The following is a 19,925-nucleotide window of genomic DNA, read 5'->3' as shown; positions in this document are numbered from 1 at the left end:
AGAGCTACAGAGACTAAAGGCCAAGCAGAATTGAGAATAGAATTGAGATCTGAAATCTGCAAGATAAGTTGTAAATTATATCATAACAAAAGCCCTTATTGTTACTCTCTAGTAATTGTATCAATTAGGGAAAAATCCTTTGGACTAAGGTTGACTTAATAGTCATTAAAAAATCCTTTAACAGGGTGGCGTTCCAAGTGAATGACCTAAAGTCCTTTAACCAGGCTGACTTCTAATAGGGTGATTGAAATCCCTTAAATGGGTCACACTTAAAAGTGTGTGTTATAACCTTTAACAAGGTTGGCCTTTCATAGGGCATCACTTCATAAGAGTGAGAAAGGAGTAGCATGTTACTTGTGGTTTTTTCCAAATTGGGTTTCCACGTTAAATCACTATGTTATGTGTGTTGATCTTTCATGTTTTATTGATGCATGTTGATTTATTAGTAACTTGCAAGTTTGGTGATTAGTTTGAATGCATGAATGTTTAATGGGTTGACTAAGCTGAGTGAAAGAGTTGGGACATCTAGAACTTGAATAATTGATTCACCCCCCCCACCCCACCCGAATTATTCTAAAGAATATCTAACATTTGTGCCACATTCTTCCAGTCTCCAAAGTTCTTTTGGCGCACCATGTTTCCTCATCACCCCCCCACCCTCCCTCCACGTTGGACCTTCAACCTCCCACACCTCCACCCTCTATGATATTCCTAGCCAAACCTCTCTCCATCTCATCCTCTCTCCCACATGTTGTCACCTCTTCTCCTTTTCCTAGATTCGTGAGGTAGTTAGAGTTATGAACAATAGGAGAACTCTAGATGAGGAAGGATACCAAGCTGAATTGTTCAAGTTGGGTATCTCTATCCTGGTTCCCTTTCTTATAGTGCTCTTTAATCAAGTGGTTGGTGTTGGCTTTCCCAACTCTTGGTCATGACATATTATCTTTCTGCTTCATAAATTTGGGCCATATTTTGACCCCAAGAACTACAGAACCATCATGGTTGGGCATACCTTTGCCAAACTTTATGCAACTATGTTGAATGGTATCCTATCCAAAGAGCTCGATTAACAACATTTTTGGGCTAGAGCCATCCTAGGTTTCATACAAATTTCAGCCCACTGATCACATTTTGAGCTTATGGGCCACCATTGAGAAGGCTTGCCACTGCTCAGCGAAAGTTTACTATTGTTTTGTTGACTTTTGCAAAGCTTTCGACTCTTTTCCTTGGGCAACTCTCTTTCAGCATCTTATGGACATCGTGATCTCAGAGATACTCCTTATAGCTATTATGAGGTTATACGAGTCTGTTGAGAGAAGATTCAGGACTCTGCATGGCTTCTCTAACCCTATCCAAAGCACTATCGGGGTGAAATAGGATTGCCCTCTCTTCCTCTCTCTTTGGCATCTACATCGATGAACTTGAGGCATTTCTCTGTGATTGCTTGCTCCCTAGCGATGGTTGTTACTTACATTAGGTGTTGAACTCTATTCTTCTATTTGTTGATGATGTGATTCTCCTAGCATCTTCCCTTGATGGTCTTTAGTGGCTCCTTGATGACTTGGCCTCTTTCTGCAAGTCACATGAACTAGTTGTAAATCTAGGTAAGACTCGACTTATGGTCTTCAATTGTTTGAGGATATCACACCTCCATTTTTACTTCTAGGGTACCGAGATCGAGATTGCATCTTCATATACTTACTTGGGGGTTAAGTTTTTTGGACCTTGGTTCAACTTGAGACCAACCATGCATCCCAGAGTCAACAAGGGGCTTGGCTCCCTCATTATTCTTGAGTGACAGTGCTTTCAACACCACTTCCAAGACACCACGAATAAGATGTCCCTTCTTGACTCCCTGGTCAAGCTAAGTATCATTTATGGCTCTACTGTTTGGGGCCCCTCCCTCTTGGAGTCTGACTAGGCCTCTGTTGAGAGAGTCCAAACTCTTTTCCTTTGATGCATTATTAGATGTCACCGATCCAAATCGCACAGCATCATTCTAGCAGAGTTTGATGCTCACCCTTTTAGATTGGGGATCATCTTTGATTTAGTTTGGCTCCTTCACTGGCTCTAGAGCTTCACTGATTCCTCCAATGGCTGTCAAAGATATTCCTACTTGGTTTACTATTTCTCTATGGAGGTTGCGGGTTCAAACTCTCGATATAGATCTCATTGTTGATACACCCAGGTCTCTACCCTCTTATGCTCGATTGGTATTAGTTTGGATCGTCTTCCCCCTTTCAGCTTTCTCTAGATGCTCTAGCCCATCTTCCACCTTAGTGGGAGTTGGATGAGCATGTTAGACTTGACATCTACAGACAGTATGTTATCATGACCTAGAGGAATCCCCCAGGTGGGCTCTGCCCACAGATGGCCTTCTATGCTAAGCACTTGCTTGATATCCAGGATGGGATCATCTTACACCCCTAGTATCTCACTCGTCGTTGGACTCATGCTCTATGCATCTCCTTGGAATCTTTTAGAGTGGGATCTTACCGGCTATGTATTCAGAATTATCACCAAATTGAAAGGGAGGACAAGATCTATCGGCTTTCTCATCTCGGGGAGATTGAGACTGAGTCTCACTTTGTTTTTCATTGTCCCTTTTACTATGAGATCTGAGGGAGATTCTATTGTTTGTTCAGAGAGTGTTGGTCTCTCCCCTCATTCTTTAGATATATTGACCAACACTGTCTTCCACTCTACCTTCAGGAGACCATGCAGCTTCGTGAGCACACTATACAGCTCCAGCTTTGCTCGACATTGACCCCTACATAGTTCATCACCTCTTTCTTCAGTCCTATAATCCCTACCTGAGGATTAAAGTAGCCTCTCTGTACTACCTCAGTTCACACTTGGTAGTGACCTTCTAAAGTACCTCATTGCTCTAATGCCCACCTTTCCATTATGGACTACTTCTCGCTTGTGAGGATTTCTCAATTGTTGTTATTCATTTTCTTGGCTCTTTTGTTGTTTAGCTTTCACGTTCTTTAGGCAGACATCGTTTGGTGCTCCCCCTGCTAATGTTTGCCCTTTGTACTATTTCTAGTACATTAGACTCTTGTTGGTTTTATGTTGGACATTAATAAATTTGTCTTATCTTATCTTACAAAAGTATTTTCAATTTTTATCTTGTTTTTTAAAATATTCTATTATAAATTATTTCCTAGCATACATGAATTTTTAATAGAATTTATAGAAATAATTTTGGGAGATATTTCACTTATAATACTTTTAAAAATCTATAAGACAAAATTAGACATTATTCTAAACTATTAAAAATCTATAATATATTAGAAAATATTTCTTATTTTCTTTTAGTGGAAATAATATTTGAAGATAATGTAATAATTTTTATATTTGAAAGGAAAATTGTTTAATTTTCATTTTAATTAAATAATTAAAATTCATAATAAAATAAACTAGAGAGTGTAATTGTTTAAAAGGAATATTTAAATCAAATTTATTTATTATGACTTTTTATTCATATTTGGTGACTATAAATTATTTTCATGAGCATCTTGTTTAAAGAATGTGAAATAAAAAAGTTTTGTCTTTTAATTTTAAAGTAATTAGATGTAATAAAATATAATTTTATATTAAACAATATATATTTTGGTCATAATTTTTGGCTTGTTCTTATTTTTAAGTTGATAGACTTATTGTAAGACCTTATCGATTTTTTAATTTTTTAATGATGCACTTAAAAAAACCTTTTTAAAATTTTCTAAAATTAAAAGAATTATTCTCACTTTCCTTTTAGCATTGAAATTTGTTTCCTTTAAAAAAACTTCTAAAGAGAGGAATAGCAAACAAAATCAATTAAAATAATAGAAATATATAATTATGATCTTATTGTATGTATTCGCCATAGGCAGTATACTATTGCAATCACTTCTATCTATCTAGTGATTAATCCTCTTTATTTCAACCAATTAAATTTGATTATTTTTATTTTAAATTTTAATGTTCCATTTTTCTAATTTCTAATGTATATATGTGAAATTTTTAGTTTTTCAAATTAATAAAATCATTTTACTTCTATTTGATTGGCTTATTTATTTGGGGTGTTATAGGAGCGAATTTTGAGGAATCATACCTTTATTTCAGGCAATATTTTCGCAAACACAAATTTATTAAACTATGAAATAAATTTTGAGTTTAAGATTGAAATAAATTTTAAAAATAAAATGATAATTTCTACAATCTTATAATTTTTAAATCTTTAATAAAATATTGAATAAATTATATCAAATACTATCACCAAATTAGAATTATTAACTTTAATGTGCTATCTATCTAATTAAACTATAATATTAACTTCAATGTATTATCTATTTAATTAAATTATAATTATTACGTTTAATGTAATAATAAAATATTAATTATATTATATTAAATATTATTACCAAATTATAATATTTAAGTTTAGTATACTATTATTACCAAATTATAATTATAATTAACAAGAATGTACTATATATCTAATTTAACTATATTTATTAAATTTAATTACTATTATTTAATTAGACTATTATAACTACAGCAAATACAAGCCACTATGTGGCACTTATTTAATAATGCCATAATATTTAATGTTGTTTTTAATACTAATTGATAAAAGTAATAAGTGAAATGGCATGTTTCCATACTATGCTACAAATAACTATTTTGTGTATTTATTGGAGGTATTATTTAAATCTGGTATTTTTTGTTATTGATTTAGTTTTTATTTTTTGAATCATTTTCATCCCATAATTATTTGGAAATTTTATTAATGTTTAAGTCTTATGTATTCATTTGGTAAAAAAATAAATCTAAATGTATGATTTAAACACTTAACTTAGCAACATGCAACATGTGTTTGTTCTTGCACTACCGTTTTGTGGAATGCATTGCATGTGTTGATGATTTTCTTGCTAGTTCTTTTGTGTTACTCAAAGTAATTTTTATGAAATGATAGTACCATTAGCTTCCCTTGAAATCAAGCATTCTATAATTTGGTTGGTGTAAGTAAAATATATTGAGAAGGACAATATATTGATTGTAAGATAGACCCATTTTTCATAATATTATGTATGACAATATAAGACCATTAAAAATGGGTCTTATGTCTTATGGTGTATTTTTCATTTTTAGTTTTATTCAAATGCTTATGTGCTCTACTAGGTCTTAATAAAACTAAATCATTGTAGAACGAGTGTCACATAGTAAATAATTTGATTTTTTTTAAAATGAAACAACCCATAGTAGAGAAGGATTTGGTTATAACTATTTTCTTTAAATTTAAGGTGTGCATTTGTTTGTGTACTTTACTTGTATACATTTTTAAGAATGTTTATTATCAACTAAGAAGGTTTCTTTATTATATTTCATAAAAATAATACTTCCATATTATAATATAAGTTTGTATTACAGAATATATAATGAAAATTTTGATATTTTACTCACACTAATTTACAATGTATGACCCTATTATTTGTGTTGTTACAATATATGTTGCTAGAATGATTTATTTTACTTATCTACATTGATAACTCACTATGATCATTGTAAGATATACAACTCCAAGGACCATGCTTACTATCATTGGTGATATTATGTCTATGTCTCCATTGTAGTCCTTATTAGTGAAAAAGGTTAACATCATCTACATACATTAGTTTACCTTCCCTTTGTGTTCAAGTCTCTATTTAATGATTTTCCTATACCAAATTATGTCTTGTAAAGAGGAACCAAATTTTAAGAAATCATATATATTTAAGTAAGTGTTAAATTTTATCTTGAAAGGACATTGATATTATGGGCTAAAACTCTTTTTTGAGTTGGAAAATTGGTGTCAAGTTATGAACTAAGTCTAGGACTTCTTTTCATGGGAGTGAACCCTAATCTAATTTGTAGATTTTTTGAATTAATTTCTATAATATTTTTTTATTAAACATATTTTTATTTCAAATTTCTTGTGCACATAATTAGTGATCTACTTTGCAAATTGTACAACTAATTTTACTCCTTCAAAATCAACTTTTCTTATCAACTCAATGATGCATGCAACAATACTCTCACCTCTACTATTATTAGTTCCTACCATGGGCAGGAATACTTATGCATTCATGTTAGTGCTAATATGACATTAATACTGACTAATCAAATTAAAGAATTTAAAAGATTATATAAAACATCAAATATTTATATCTTTATCTAACTTTTCATTGTTTTATAAATCACATTTTTCATTCATTCTTTGGTCCATACTATTTTTGGTCGGGCAAAAAAATTAATTTTCTTCAACAAAAATACAAATATTATCTAACTTCATCATGCATTAATGAATGCTTTAATTACAACTTTTATCTTTTCCATATTTGTAACAAGTTGATAAGTTTTTTTTTTCAATCATTTTATATTCCATCTCACGCAACATGTCTAATCAATATTAATTCTCAATAGCTATATAATTTCAATATGTTATATCTTTGTATTTGAACTTCTAATAAATTATTACTATTATTTTATTTTTATAAAAATAAATTAAATAATATTAATTTTTAATTATATTTTATAATAGTGTTTGTAATACGTATAATTGATAAGTGTTACAATTTATAAATTATATCATTTATTATTATTAATACTTTTTATTCAAACATTTAGCTAAAATATATTTAAAACTTAAACATATATTTTAATATTAAATTAATAATTATATTTTAACCAAAAATAATAATAATTCAATTCTAAAAAATATATAAATTATTATTAAATTTTTAAAAACTATGTATTAAAATTAAATAGTTATATTCTATTTTTTATTACATCAAATTTATATGTATTACATCTATTTATTATTTAGAAATGTACATATTAAATTATATAAATATTTCATAATTAAAAATTACTTAATTTTATGAAAAGTTTAGAAATACAAAACATTAAATAGTAAAACTTCTTGTAAAATTAAATAATTAGTTTTATGTATAAATTATTTTCTTCTTGTAAAATTAAACAATTAGTTTTACTTATAAATAATTATTTTCTTATACAAAAATGTGAATTTTAATATAAAAATTAAATTCTTAATTGTATTAATTAAAATATAACATATTTTAATTTTTTATTATAATCATGATTTTACTTTGACTATTTGTTTTATTAAAAATAATAATTATATTTAATTCTCTCTCACACACAACTTTATCAACTTTATGTTGGTATCACACTTACTATATTTTATCTCTCTTCCCTCTTCCTCCTCTATATTATCTATCTTCTTTTCCATCTGCATATATGTCACAACTTTACGTTGGTATCACTTTTACTATTTTATCTCTCTTCCTTCTTCCTCCTCTATATTATCTATCCTTTTTTCCTCCTCTATATGTTTATTTGTTGAGAATAATACATAGTTGGCAGAGTTTTCCCAGCTACTTGTAGTACTTGAGATTCTCTAGTAACATACATAACATGCTTGTGATACTCCAAATGCTTCATCACTTCTTCAAGTTCTATAATTCAACTATTGGTTGGTTGTCAATGTAGAAGGTGCACATTTGTCTGAAGCATATGTCAATAATAAATTGAATCTATTGTTATATGCATAAATGTTCAAAATGATAAGAGTTATTCGATTAGCCAATCTTTAAAGTGAAAAAAATTAATACTCCTTTAAATTTTACAATAAAGATGTTTTTTCTAAAACCTTAAAAAAATACAATTTACAATTTAAACATTCACGCAAATCTTTGAATATTTTTTTCTTCAGCTTTGTCTCCAAAGATACGCCAGTCCTTGGGTTAGAATAACTTGTGATAACAAATAATATGCTCCAAAATATTTTCCTATATATATTTCAATTCCCTGGAAAAACAAGCTCAAGCCTTCTGAGCCACAAAATCAGCTCGCATTACAAATATTTTTTAACGTAAATTACTTCTTCGTAGAGAGAGAAATTATATTTTTATAAGGCATTTATCATAAGCGAATAAATTTGAACAAGAGCATTAATAGACAATTAAAACAATTTATATAACAAAGTAAAAACGATGCTGAAGAGGACAGTGTTATTGCCGTAAATTGAACTTGAAACTGATAATCTCGTCAACTTCATAATTATTATATTGTACTCCTCGACAATAATTCATTTCATATTTTATAATGGTTGGCCATTCGGTTTGTTGCTCTATTTCTCCCAATTAATTGAAGGTCCAATAGGATTTTCTAATAACATAAAGGCTCTTTGTAATTGTTTAAAAAATTTGTACTTCAAAGGGAGACGAACAAATTTTGGATATAATAGAGTTAGTCAATAAGCTTTCAAACATTGTGCTCCAATTAGATTAAAAATAAATAAAACTGAGCAAGTCTTATCAATCTGAGCTGTGCTACATATATACACAGCTTACACCGCACATCCCATCTGCTATCCCTTCAAAAGACTCCAATGAAGTATTTAGCAATTTGCAAAAATAAAAGGAACACCTAAGTGATGAACAAAACTAGAATAACCATATGAAATTTTAATACGTTAAAATTATAAACAATCCTGACTAATTGCACCAGGATTGTCTACTGTTACATATATTGTCTTTCTAGTGCGAAAAAAGTTTCACAACAATATCATGCATTATTAACAAAACTAAATAATGTGAACCATCTGCATTCCTTTTTTTTTTTGGGAGGGCAATGTTTGCTACCACAGAATTCACAATAAAGAAAGTTGTCAATAACTAAATAAAAACATAACTCAGTTCCGTACAGATCAGGCTGCAACAGTCAAAATCAGACTCAAGAACTCATGTCCCCTCCCTGAATTCTGCATATTGTAAACTCCTGCACAATTGAACGACTCGTCATCATCGCACTTGCACAATGCCTGCGCTGACAAGCTTCTGAATCTTGTGCATTACATCAGGATTTTTCAAATGATTCTGCGCTGCCCCTGGATTCTCTTGGAAATCTGATAGAATCTGTTACAATACAGATATTTATCAAAAATGGGGTCAAATCTCTTGGATGCACATTTAATATCAAAACAGCATTCACCATAAATATGCAAGTATGACAGAACTAACAATCAAGATATGTAATTCAAGAAACATACTTAGAAATATAATTTCAATCCAATCCAGCCAGCTCATCAATTTAGAGCTGACCAATTTTGCGTTACCTGTCTCATAACGGGGTCTGTCAGGATATTTTGAATTTCCGGATCTTGCATTGCTTTTGCCTGCAAATGGCATTAGACATACTTAGAGAACAAATACTAACTACATTGCACATCAATCCAGCCATTCCAATATATCTTACAATGCAACATAAGAAAAGATGCTTTTTGTCCAAAAGTGTTCAAGTGTAATACAAAATGTAAGGCGGGCATTACAATTTTAAAAGGAAAAACATTATATTACCTGTCTCTCCTTTAATTCCTCAGGGCTTAAATCACCCCTATTTGTCTTATTGATTTGCTGGACACATCTGCACAAAGCATACACAAGAAATGAGCACAACTATCTAATATAAGTCTTTGCCCACGGCCTTTACCAAACTAAGGATTCCATGTTTGCATAAATACTTCAATGGCTTTGATCTTCTGAAACCTCTATCATAAATTATTCATCATACCTTCGGATACCATCCAGTAATTCCTGATTATTTTCATCCTTCTTAAGACCTTCCTGTTACTCAAAAGAAATGACAGAGTTGTAATTGACACCCAATTAAACAATTCTAATTACAACCTCTAAGAAGAGCAAGAGACATTATAAAAGACCCCAAAAGCTCACCCTTAGCATATAAAGAATTGGGCAGCATAAGACATACCTGATAAGTTTCCAACGCTTTGTCATATTCTTTCATGAACTCCTGGATTGCACCTTTCCTTGAATAACCTTTTGTAAAAGCTGGATCCAATTCAATGCATTTATTTGCATCTTTTAGTCCTTCTGGCAAAGCTCCAAGCTTTGTGTAGCAAGCTGCTCTGTTACTATAAACCTTGATTGTAAAAATTAAGCCATGAGTCAGGAAAGTTTATTATTACAAGTGAGCTTTGAAAACAGCAAAAAATATATATAATAACATACCCTTGGGTCGTTAGGATTTCTTCTTAGAGCTTCAGTATAGTGCTTTATAGCTTCAGGGTACTGCTGCTTCTTGAAGTATTCATTGCCTGCAATAATTGGGTTTTTTTGACTGTGTGCAATATAATATCTAGAAAAAAAACTCAACTCAATTTCTAACACCATTTGTTGAAAGAACTCTGTATCATAAACATAGTTATCAATATGATGACGCTTATAACAATTTACCACACATCATATAGATTCTAGGAAAACCTGACAATATTTAAATCTCAAAGACATGTTCACATATAAACATTAGTAACAAATGAGTCACATCCTGCACAAAAATATTCAGTCTCCTTTTGCTAAGAGTAGTCAGCAACGAATCTCGTTATGCAACTAACATATTGCAGTCATTCTCCAGTTACAACAGAAGTTCCTCATCAACTAGAGCAAAATCCTGTGTTACTCATCATCAACTAAGAGCAAAATCCTGTGGTATTAAGTAGTATATTTCCAGTTTCTCCCATTTCCATGATTAATACAGGAAAGGTGTTTGCACCATCTTGCACATTGATGCTGAGAATCACAAGATAGCTAGCTTCGATTTTTTTTACCTTTTTTATGAAGCAAATTTTGCATCTACTTATCCCTTACAGATGTTTTTTTCATAATAGAATATTACAAAGTAAACAAAAATTAATCTCAGATGAAACAGATAAAGTAGGTCAAAGTGACTAAGCGTAGACCAGAATACAATAGCAAGTTTGACACAAAGTGAAACTTACCTTTTTCCCTCTCTTCATCTGCCAGCTTAGGATCAAAATATTCCTGCTGCTCCAAATCCTTCTTTGCCTTCTCAGCATCATTTAGCTTTTTCAATGTATCTGGATTGCGATGTTCTGTAAGTGCTTTCTGAAAACACTCAATTGCTGGTTCATAGTCTTTAGAGCATTTAGCCATCTTTACATAGACAGTTCCTTTTCTAGTCAATGCCCGTGCAACCATTTTATAATCAGATCGAAGTTCTCTACCTCGTTCCACAGCCTTGTCACAGTCTTTGATACATTCCTCATACTGCCAAATCAGTAGACAAATTATCAAGGACATTCCATTCAGCATGAAATGAAAAATGTAACCAATAATCGCCAGAGTTCCCAGAAAATAACATTGCATTAAAAAATGATTAATTCCTCTAATCTAATCCTCTGACATCTCTACTTACCCACTCTTGAGATGCATGTCACTACCTATTTCCAAATTTTACTCATTTCAAGCTTACAGACTGGACATAAATTGATCAACTTCTCAATTACAATGAACAGCAATAACATTTTTCAGCAACCAGATATTGTATTTGATTTGCCAATGGAGTTGTTCCCCTCTAATTAAACAAACCTTTCTTGTCTACTCATCAACCATGTACCAAGACCCAACTAGAATCATCCTCATCACATCTCAATTACAACAACCCACCAAATAATTTTTGATTAATTTGATCATACTTGATTCACAAATGGAGTTGATTCCCTCTAATTAGACAAACCTTTCAGGCGTACTTATCAGCCATTTACCAAGGAAGTCCAGGGATGAACATCCTTTACCCTGACTCATTATAGATCAGACTAACAGAACAGTTACACCACAATATAATTATCAAGTACAGATTAAACTTATCCCTGAAAACATATTTTCAGATAATAGCTTGAATACACAATTCACACTTCTGTGTTCAAGGGTTGAAGATGAAAAACAAAAGATAAAAGTCCCGAACAAAATTCAGTGCAAATAAAATACGAGTGAAAAGGGCCCCCTAATCCCACAAGTTGTTACAGAAGGAGAGCTAACTACTCTGGAACTTACACATATTTATCTTTACTTATATATTTTTATTTCCATAATCTAGTGAAAAAACTTAGGTAAGCATGAAGATGGGATTACATCACAAGTATTATCACAAAAACAAATACAAAACATTGATAGAAGTCATAGTTCATACAAAAAGAAGCTTAACAGAAATATTTCAAAAGGAGCAAACACTTGGCATGGCAAGCATTAAGGATGCTAATAATAGAGGGGCCTGACATTATGGGCCCCTAGTATAACATCACATTCAAATCTATTGATCCATGAGTACAGGTATGCATAAAATAAGTCCTAAGCAGTTTAAAAGCTCGGCAGAAAAGTCTTTGGCTTCTACATTCTCTTTTCACGTTAAATTGTTTTTTTCTAGCCACTACAAAAACAGTGACTTCTTCTAGTATGAACCTAGTAAATACTTTCCACACATAAAGGATAGATAGCTTTAAAAGTTGAAACTACTTAAGATTGCAAATCAATACGAGTGAAAAGGGCCCCCTATTTCCACAAGTTGTTACAGAAGGAGAGCTAACTACTCTGGAACTTACACATATTTATCTTTACTTATATATTTTTATTTCCATAATCTAGTGAAAAAACTTAGGTAAGCATGAAGATGGGATTACATCACAAAAGTATTATCACAAAAACAAATACGAAACATTGATAGAAGTTATAGCTCATACAAAAAGAAGCTTGACAGAAAAATTTCAAAAGGAGCAAACACTTGGCATGGCAAGCATTAAGGGTGCTAATAATAGAGGGGCCTGACATTATAGGCCCCTAGTATAACATCACATTCAAATCTATTGATCCATGAGTACAGGTATGCATAAAATAAGTCCTAAGCAGTTTAAAAGCTCGGCAGAAAAGTCTTTGGCTTCTACATTCTCTTTTCACATTAACTTGTTTTTTTCTAGTCACTACAAAAACAGTGACTTCTTCTAGTATGAACCTAGTAAATACTTTCCACACATAAAGGATAGATAGCTTTAAAAGTTGAAACTACTTCAGATTGCAAATCAATACACTCAATCAAAATCAACGTATCTAAAAAAATGCATTCACATCACCAAACCTACTATTCCATTTCTAATTTCTAAGCCTATCTCGAAAAACTTAAAAATAGTTTAGTACAGAACTCTGCACGTACCTTCTGCATCTCTAAGTAAACAGCTGCTCTGTTAGTGAGAAAGGAAATATCCTCATCATCAAGCTCCACTGCTTTTGTATAATGATGAATGGCGCTTTCAAAATCTTTTTTCTTGTATGCCGCATTTCCTGCTTCTTTTTCCTTCTGAGCATTTTCCTTCCGTAGTTTTTTCTCTTTCTCTTCATCAGGAATATCCATTGGTTCAGGCTCTGGCTCTGGTTCTGGCTGGCGCTCAGGTCCTTGCTTGGCTTGGGGTTTGGATGTGGTTTTGTCAGAATCCATACCACTTAGATCAGAGAAATCTTCATCAGATGGTGCAGTACGCAAGTTTACATTCAATAGCACACCCAATGCCTGCATCATTCGTTGGTCACTAAGGTACAAATTCATATTATTAGGATTCTTTTGAAGATCCTGCATCATCTTGACAAAGTCTGGTTGTTGCAAAAATAATCTTGTTTTTGGATCTGCTGTTAACTTTGCCCACAACTCTGGTCCTTGAAATATGTTTCCAAATGGTGAAGATGATGGACGACTTCGACTTGATGCCTGTGCATCAGCAAGGCCTGATTTCAATCCTTCATTGGTAGGATCAAGCTCCAAACCTTTTTTGTATGCAGAAATAGCATCATCATATTTTCCAAGACCAACATATGCTGCACCCAGTCTGCTGTAACCCTTGGACCAATCAGCCTTAATTTCAACAGTTCTTTTCGCATCCTGAAGAGCCTCATCATACTTATGTAGTGAAGCATATGCCGCAGATCGGTTGGAATACAAAACATGGTTACTAGGAGCAAAATCTATGGCTTCAGAAAAATGTTTAATAGCTTCCTCATAATTTCCAGAAGAAAATGCAGCATTCCCTTTTGCTTTTGCATCATCGGCCATTTTCCCCAAGGGAGTCAATATTCTGCACTAAGCACATAAATCAAAATGTAATTAAGGGAATGCAATAAGATTAAACCTGAATATAAATGTTTGAGTTTATACACCAACTATAAAGAAGGTAAGCCTGAAAAATTAATGGAATGTTAGAATTTCATAACAGATAAACAGTGGAACAGAATTATAAAAATGAAATGCAACTCCAAGATCACTGATTTTCCAAACAATTAAAAGCTGTTAGTAGCACCCTTATCAGAAGACTAAAAGTGTGCATAGTTCTAATGCTTGCTATCATTTGTGCCCCTCAGAATAACAAATATGTGAATACACATCAGAATAAAAGAACACCAGCTAAAGAGTAAAATGCCATCCAAGATTTCATATTTAGTCCACCCAATCACAAAAGAAAACACTACAATCCTTTGTTTTCCCACTGAAGAGATTAATGCTCATGTTAATATAGCTGTATACTCATAATTTTTCCTGGTACTTGAATCTTTAAATAGAATTTCTAGATTTCTGGAGTATACGGGTACAAAAAAACAAACAAATAGATTTATAAATATAATTACCAAAAAAAGAATTACAAAGTTGCTATTTATAATTTATACAAAGCCCCACCGTTGTATTACATTTTTTATCAGAAACAGGAAATCCTAGCATGTTCACTTACTACCTTCAGTGTCCTGAATGAAAACTAACTCTAGAAATAAATAAAGACTCTAGAATTAGCCTTAGCAGAATCCTCTTCTGCAACATCCAGTTTCTGTGATCCAAGCATGCCAAACAAATTCTGAATAAACTGTGGCACTGTTTCTGCAGTTTGTGTTCGGGCTTCAGTGTTACTAATCTAACAGAAAAAGGCAACTAACACTAGTTCAACCACACATACTGAATGGGAAAATGTGCAATAGTAATCATAAGCTAAAGCATGTTCCCAAGCAAGTTATTATCTCATGGGAACTTAATAGTTGCAATGTCAACACAAAAATGTTGGAATTCCAAGCATCTTCAGCAAACCCCCTCTACTTACTTTCTCAATCATTTGATTGAGAACCTAGAAGCATTGTGCTAGGGATCAGTATAGCCTCAATAAGCCATAAACTACAATCAATAAACTACAGCACTGAATATTTCATAGACTGACTCTCTCTCTCTACACACACAATGACCTTAATTGAAAGAGCCAAAATTGATTTGTTTATTACTTGGCAGGCCCAAATCTTCTTTCGTTTTGCCCGAGTAGGAAGGCCTTCATGCCCCCACCCTTTCATATTTGATGGTAGACTCTGTTGCTTTTTTTATTATCACTGTATTTAATTTTAAATCTGCGAGTCTGTCTTTAGAAGGACCTTAATATAAAGACCTTACAACAAGGAGCCAAAAACCCTCCCTCTCCCTCTCCCTCTCTCCACACACAATGACCTTAATAGAAAGAGCCAAAATTCATTTGTTTATTACTTGGCAGGCCCAAATCTTCTTTTGTTTTGCCCAAGTAGGAAGGCCTTCATGCCCCCACCCTTTCATATTTGATGGTAGACTCTGTTGCTTTTTTTATTATCACTGTATTTAATTTTAAATCTGTGAGTCTGTTTCTAGAAGGACAGCAGAGAACATCCTACAATCGCCTGAACAAGCAATATACAACTGAAAAGCTCATGGAAAAAGTATGTCCCTTCTTTGAAGAATATCTTTAGAGTTGTCACCACAACTTGGTGATTGTAACCCTATCCCACTATTCCCAGGGCATCCCTATTGCAGGACACAGCACCAAAACCCTGGGTAGTATATCATGTAAGGGACTGTAGAGTGATCACAAAACAATGCAAACTGTCGCAATATCAACACAAAAAAGTTGGAATTCCAAGCATCTTCAGTAAACCCACTCTACTTACTTTCTCAATCATTTGATTGAGACCCTAGAAGCATTGCGCTAGGGATCAGTATATCCTCGATAAGCCATAAACTACAATCAATAAACTACAGCACTAAATAATTCATAGACTGACACACTCTCTCTCTCTACACACACAATGACCTTAACAGAAAGGGCCAAAATTGATTTGTTTATTACTTGGCAGGCCCAAATCTTCTTTTGTTTTGCCCAAGTAGGAAGGCCTTCATGCCCCCGCCCTTTCATATTTGATGGTAGACTCTGTTGCTTTTTTTATTATCACTGTATTTAATTTTAAATCTGCAAGTTTTTTTTTAGAAGGCCTTAATACAAGGAGCCAAAAATCCTCCCTATCCCTTTCCCTCTCCCTCTCTACACACACAAAGACCTTAATAGAAAGAGCCAAAACTCATTTGTTTATTACTTGGCAGGCCCAAATCTTCTTTTGTTTTGCCCGAATAGGAAGGCCTTCATGCCCCCACCCTTTCATATTTGATGGTAGACTATTATCACTGTATTTAATTTTAAATCTGCGAGTTTGTTTTTAGAAGGACAGAAGAGAACATCCTACAATCACCTGAACAAGCAATATACACCTGAACAGCTCATAGAGGGTAATATGCCCCTTCTTTGAAGAATATCTTTAGAGTTGGCACCACAACTTGGTGATTGTAATCCTATCCCACTATTCCCAGGGCATCCCTATTGCAGGACACAGCACCAAAGCCCCGGGTAGTATGTCGTGTAAGGAACTGTAGAGTGATCACAAAACAATGCAAACGTAAAAGAGTCGCCCTACTTCAAATCCCCTATGTGTATACACACTACATCATGAATGTAACAGAATAAACATTGAAAGGTTACAACAAAGTAAGTACACTGTATAATTGCCTGTATAATCCAAGTATTAAGAAACATACACTCGCCAAATATTACAGGAATGACTAAATATTAACCGAAATGCAGAGTCAAGTTTTTGCACTTCTGTTAAGATATCACTTCTTTCAAGTTTTCATTTACCATAGTAAAAGCTTAACTTAGAACAGCCAACAAGCAAGTTTCGTAATAGTACTCATATTCTTGAACTTGCTAAAATAAAGCACCAACTTTTACAGTCAAATTCATGCTCTCATGGCATAATGTCTAATAGTCAATTCATCTTCCGGTAGCATCAGCTTTTATGGCCAATGGTATGAACTTTGAACGATCTTATATAAGGGCCCTATGATCAAATCTCCAGAAACGTCCTAAGCTTTAAAAATGGATTCAATATTGCATCGCTCGCTAGATGCAACCTACCCTTGCCAAAGAAAACATAACAAGAGTGTAAAAGCGTATGAAAAACCGCAGCCACTTTCTGCACACGATTCATGAGTCACCAACCCGAAATTTGTTGAATAGCATCCATCTCTTTATTTACTTCGTCGCCCTCTCCAAAGTTGAATTTGAAATCAATTGATCTAGCTTGCTGGATAATATACAGATATTGGGAGGGAGAAATACTAACATAATGTTTCAAATTAGGCAACCTATGGCATCGAACTTTCTACGTCAAACATAGTGCCAGTGAAGGAACATTATGATAATGAATTTAAAACTGTGCAAATTGTTGCATCCAACTTTATCTAAATCAATCCTCAAAAATAATCCAACTTGAGTTAAAAAACTTGCATACAACAACAAATAGTTATACTAAACCCATCACAAAGAATACACAATATCAAAATATCATTAAAGTTCCATAAATTTGTGATCAAACGGACAAGCCCAAAATCGACTTAACGAAAAAAATTGCCCTGCCCAAGGCAATATTTACCCCTGCAAATTACATATTAATAATTAAATCGACAAAATAAAACTCCATGTTTTTGCATATTGAAAACCCTAACCCTAACAGTCAAAAAATCCAAAATGGCCTCATAAGCAAAACCTAAAATATCAGAAGCAAATCTCCTACTGTAACACAACGACATACCGATCACCAGAGTAGAACAACATCAACAATAAAATTGTAAAATCTCCGTATTGGCGGGAGAAAAGCCCTAGAAAAGTCTGAGTACCTTGTAAACACGCTGACAGAAGAATCGCGAGAACGAATTGTTCAACACAACCCGAAGGAAAGAACGAAAATAAATATATTTCGTGGAAGAGAGTTCTAGATATTAATAGATTTTGATTGAGCTCTTGGATTCCACTTAAAAACTCGCTCTCTGGAACGTTCTTTAATGGTAAAGTTTGTGTTCGTTTCTTCGTATTTGGTTCAACTTTTTTTTCATGTAGTTTCGATCTGCTTTAACTTAATAAGTTTTTTAATTTAATGAGCATAAGTTTCGGGTCACTTTTGATTTTTTTTCAAATATATGGTCTAACTTTCTTTGACGCTATTTAAAGGGAAATTGGATAAATTAGTAATGGAAATGATTGAGGTTTAGAAAGTTTGCTTGTTTATTAATCAATTGGGAGGACATTAAGCCAATATAATGTATTGAAGCAAGGGCTGATTGAAAAATGATAGCTTTGAATGATTAGACATTCAATTATATTAATTATATCTTATTATTTATTGTTTAAATTTTAAGTTTTTAATAGTAAATATATTTTGACTGGAAAAGTGTATACTTGTATATACATCGACATATATATAAATATTTTCTTATATTTTTTACTAATAAAGAATGATCGAGTTTATGTATCAAGTGTCACTAGTTAGATGTGCATTGATGATGTGTAGACTATCTTATCACACTTGAAGTAGTTCAAACTTCACATCTTCATGACTTCTTACTTAATTTTATACAAGTTGAACCCTAGACTCTCAAATGTTGTCTCAAATCTTGTATGTATACGAATATATTCATTTGGAGATGCACGGGCCAATTAGTAATGGGTACATAAATAAGGATTTTGACATAGGTTAACATCAAATATGGTAGTTAAATATTTGATAAGACTTAGAGTAATAGTAATACTTCTAATGGAATGTGGAGCTATATCTTAATTGATATGTATTTTCTTTACTTGATTTTTTAGAGTCATGTATACATTATTCTTTAGTGTCATTATTCCCCTTTCCTTTGAGATAGAATAAATAAGAGGGGTAAAAACATAAGATGAAGGGATAATTAATGTGAAGCTGTGATCACACGTGTTAAAGCATATCTTCTATAACCACATGGAAAGATAGGGACAAGAATAACACTATTCTCTAATAATCTCACTTTTCTAAATGATTTCTTTACTCATTATACTTTCTTTTAGTGTAGAGTAGATTGGTATGCTTTAATGAAAGTTGTTCTTAAATAAGTTTTATTATTTATATAAATTAGTAACATTAGTTATAACATCAATTAATCAAAATTGAGCATTTTTTATTTTTTATTGTGGCTTATTGGTAGTTTTGTGTCTTCTATTCAAACTTTGGTTAGTTGTATTCTTACATACCTAACCTTATTTTCATTGGAAATTAAGGTTCCTTGACCTTGGTTATTCCTAGCATTGTATTCATTTATATAGTACCTAGATTGCAATTTTTCACTTATCATATTTGTCATCTAGCGTGGTATGGCATAGGGAGTTGTCTTTATGTTGTGAGGTGACACAGAAGATGACAAGGATGTATATTGTCCCCACATGGGAAAGTAAGTATCCAACTTTGGCAAAAATGTTTTTCATGTGTTGATGTCTTATAAACCTATGTAAGTCATTATTATATAATAGATTCTAATGGTGTGTTATGATTATTCTTGTGGTTTTGAACAAATGATAGAATGCCTATTTCATAGAGAAAATGTGAACCTAAGTTTGTGAACATGTGAGAGAGATTAGAAATGGTGTACTAGTGGCATTTGCATGCTTAAAGGTGGTTAAGAAATATGAGACATCGTTTTAGACACCTACCACTTTTGGATTTGTCTAAAAGTCTCTTCAAACTTGTAAATATCTATATATTGTATGTATTTTATGTGGTTTTAACATAAGAGTAAGAAAATTTGTTCTGGTTATATTATCGAATCTCATCTAGAAAAGCATGATGCAGACTCCATGTAAAGGCCTAGAGCTTGCAAGTATATTG

At 32.5% G+C, this 19,925-nt stretch overlaps 1 protein-coding gene across 3 annotated transcripts; it reads right to left on the bottom strand.

Annotated features, from left to right (window-relative positions):
- Positions 1–8,483: 8,483 nt before the first annotated feature.
- LOC149565126 (hsp70-Hsp90 organizing protein 3-like) lies at positions 8,484–18,142 on the bottom strand. 3 transcript variants are annotated; one of them, XM_089818674.1, is made up of 9 exons: positions 17,829–18,142; positions 13,072–13,984; positions 10,847–11,135; positions 10,080–10,165; positions 9,820–9,990; positions 9,622–9,674; positions 9,408–9,474; positions 9,167–9,226; positions 8,484–8,966 (listed from the first exon to the last, which is right to left on the bottom strand). In XM_089818674.1, the coding sequence occupies exons 1-9, from the start codon at positions 17,849–17,851 to the stop codon at positions 8,853–8,855; spliced, it is 1,776 nt and encodes a 591-aa protein (XP_089674800.1). In that variant the 5' UTR covers positions 17,852–18,142; the 3' UTR covers positions 8,484–8,852. The 3 variants fall into 3 exon arrangements, with proteins under 3 accessions (XP_089674800.1, XP_089674799.1, XP_089674798.1); XM_089818673.1 differs by having other exon boundaries at positions 13,072–13,989; positions 17,914–18,142; XM_089818672.1 differs by having other exon boundaries at positions 17,914–18,142.
- Between the last annotated feature and the right edge of the window lie 1,783 nt (positions 18,143–19,925).

This window comes from Cupressus sempervirens, chromosome 3 (assembly GCF_028749045.1).
Source record: "Cupressus sempervirens isolate cs-2001-9-10 chromosome 3, ASM2874904v1, whole genome shotgun sequence".
Taxonomy (NCBI): Eukaryota; Viridiplantae; Streptophyta; class Pinopsida; order Cupressales; family Cupressaceae; genus Cupressus; species Cupressus sempervirens.
The sequence above is the reverse complement of the archived record's forward strand: the minus strand, read 5'-3'. Positions and strand labels throughout refer to the sequence as shown.

Bases quoted from the DNA above. Each gene is read 5' to 3' on its own strand.
- LOC149565126 (XM_089818674.1), bottom strand. From the start codon at position 17,851: ATGTTGTTCTACTCTGGTGATCG. The intron at 13,985-17,828 runs GTATGTCGTTGT...TGCTTAGTGCAG, and splicing joins TTGTTCTACTCTGGTGATCG to AATATTGACTCCCTTGGGGA. The intron at 9,991-10,079 runs GTATGTTATTAT...TTTACAATCAAG, and splicing joins GAAATCCTAACGACCCAAGG to GTTTATAGTAACAGAGCAGC.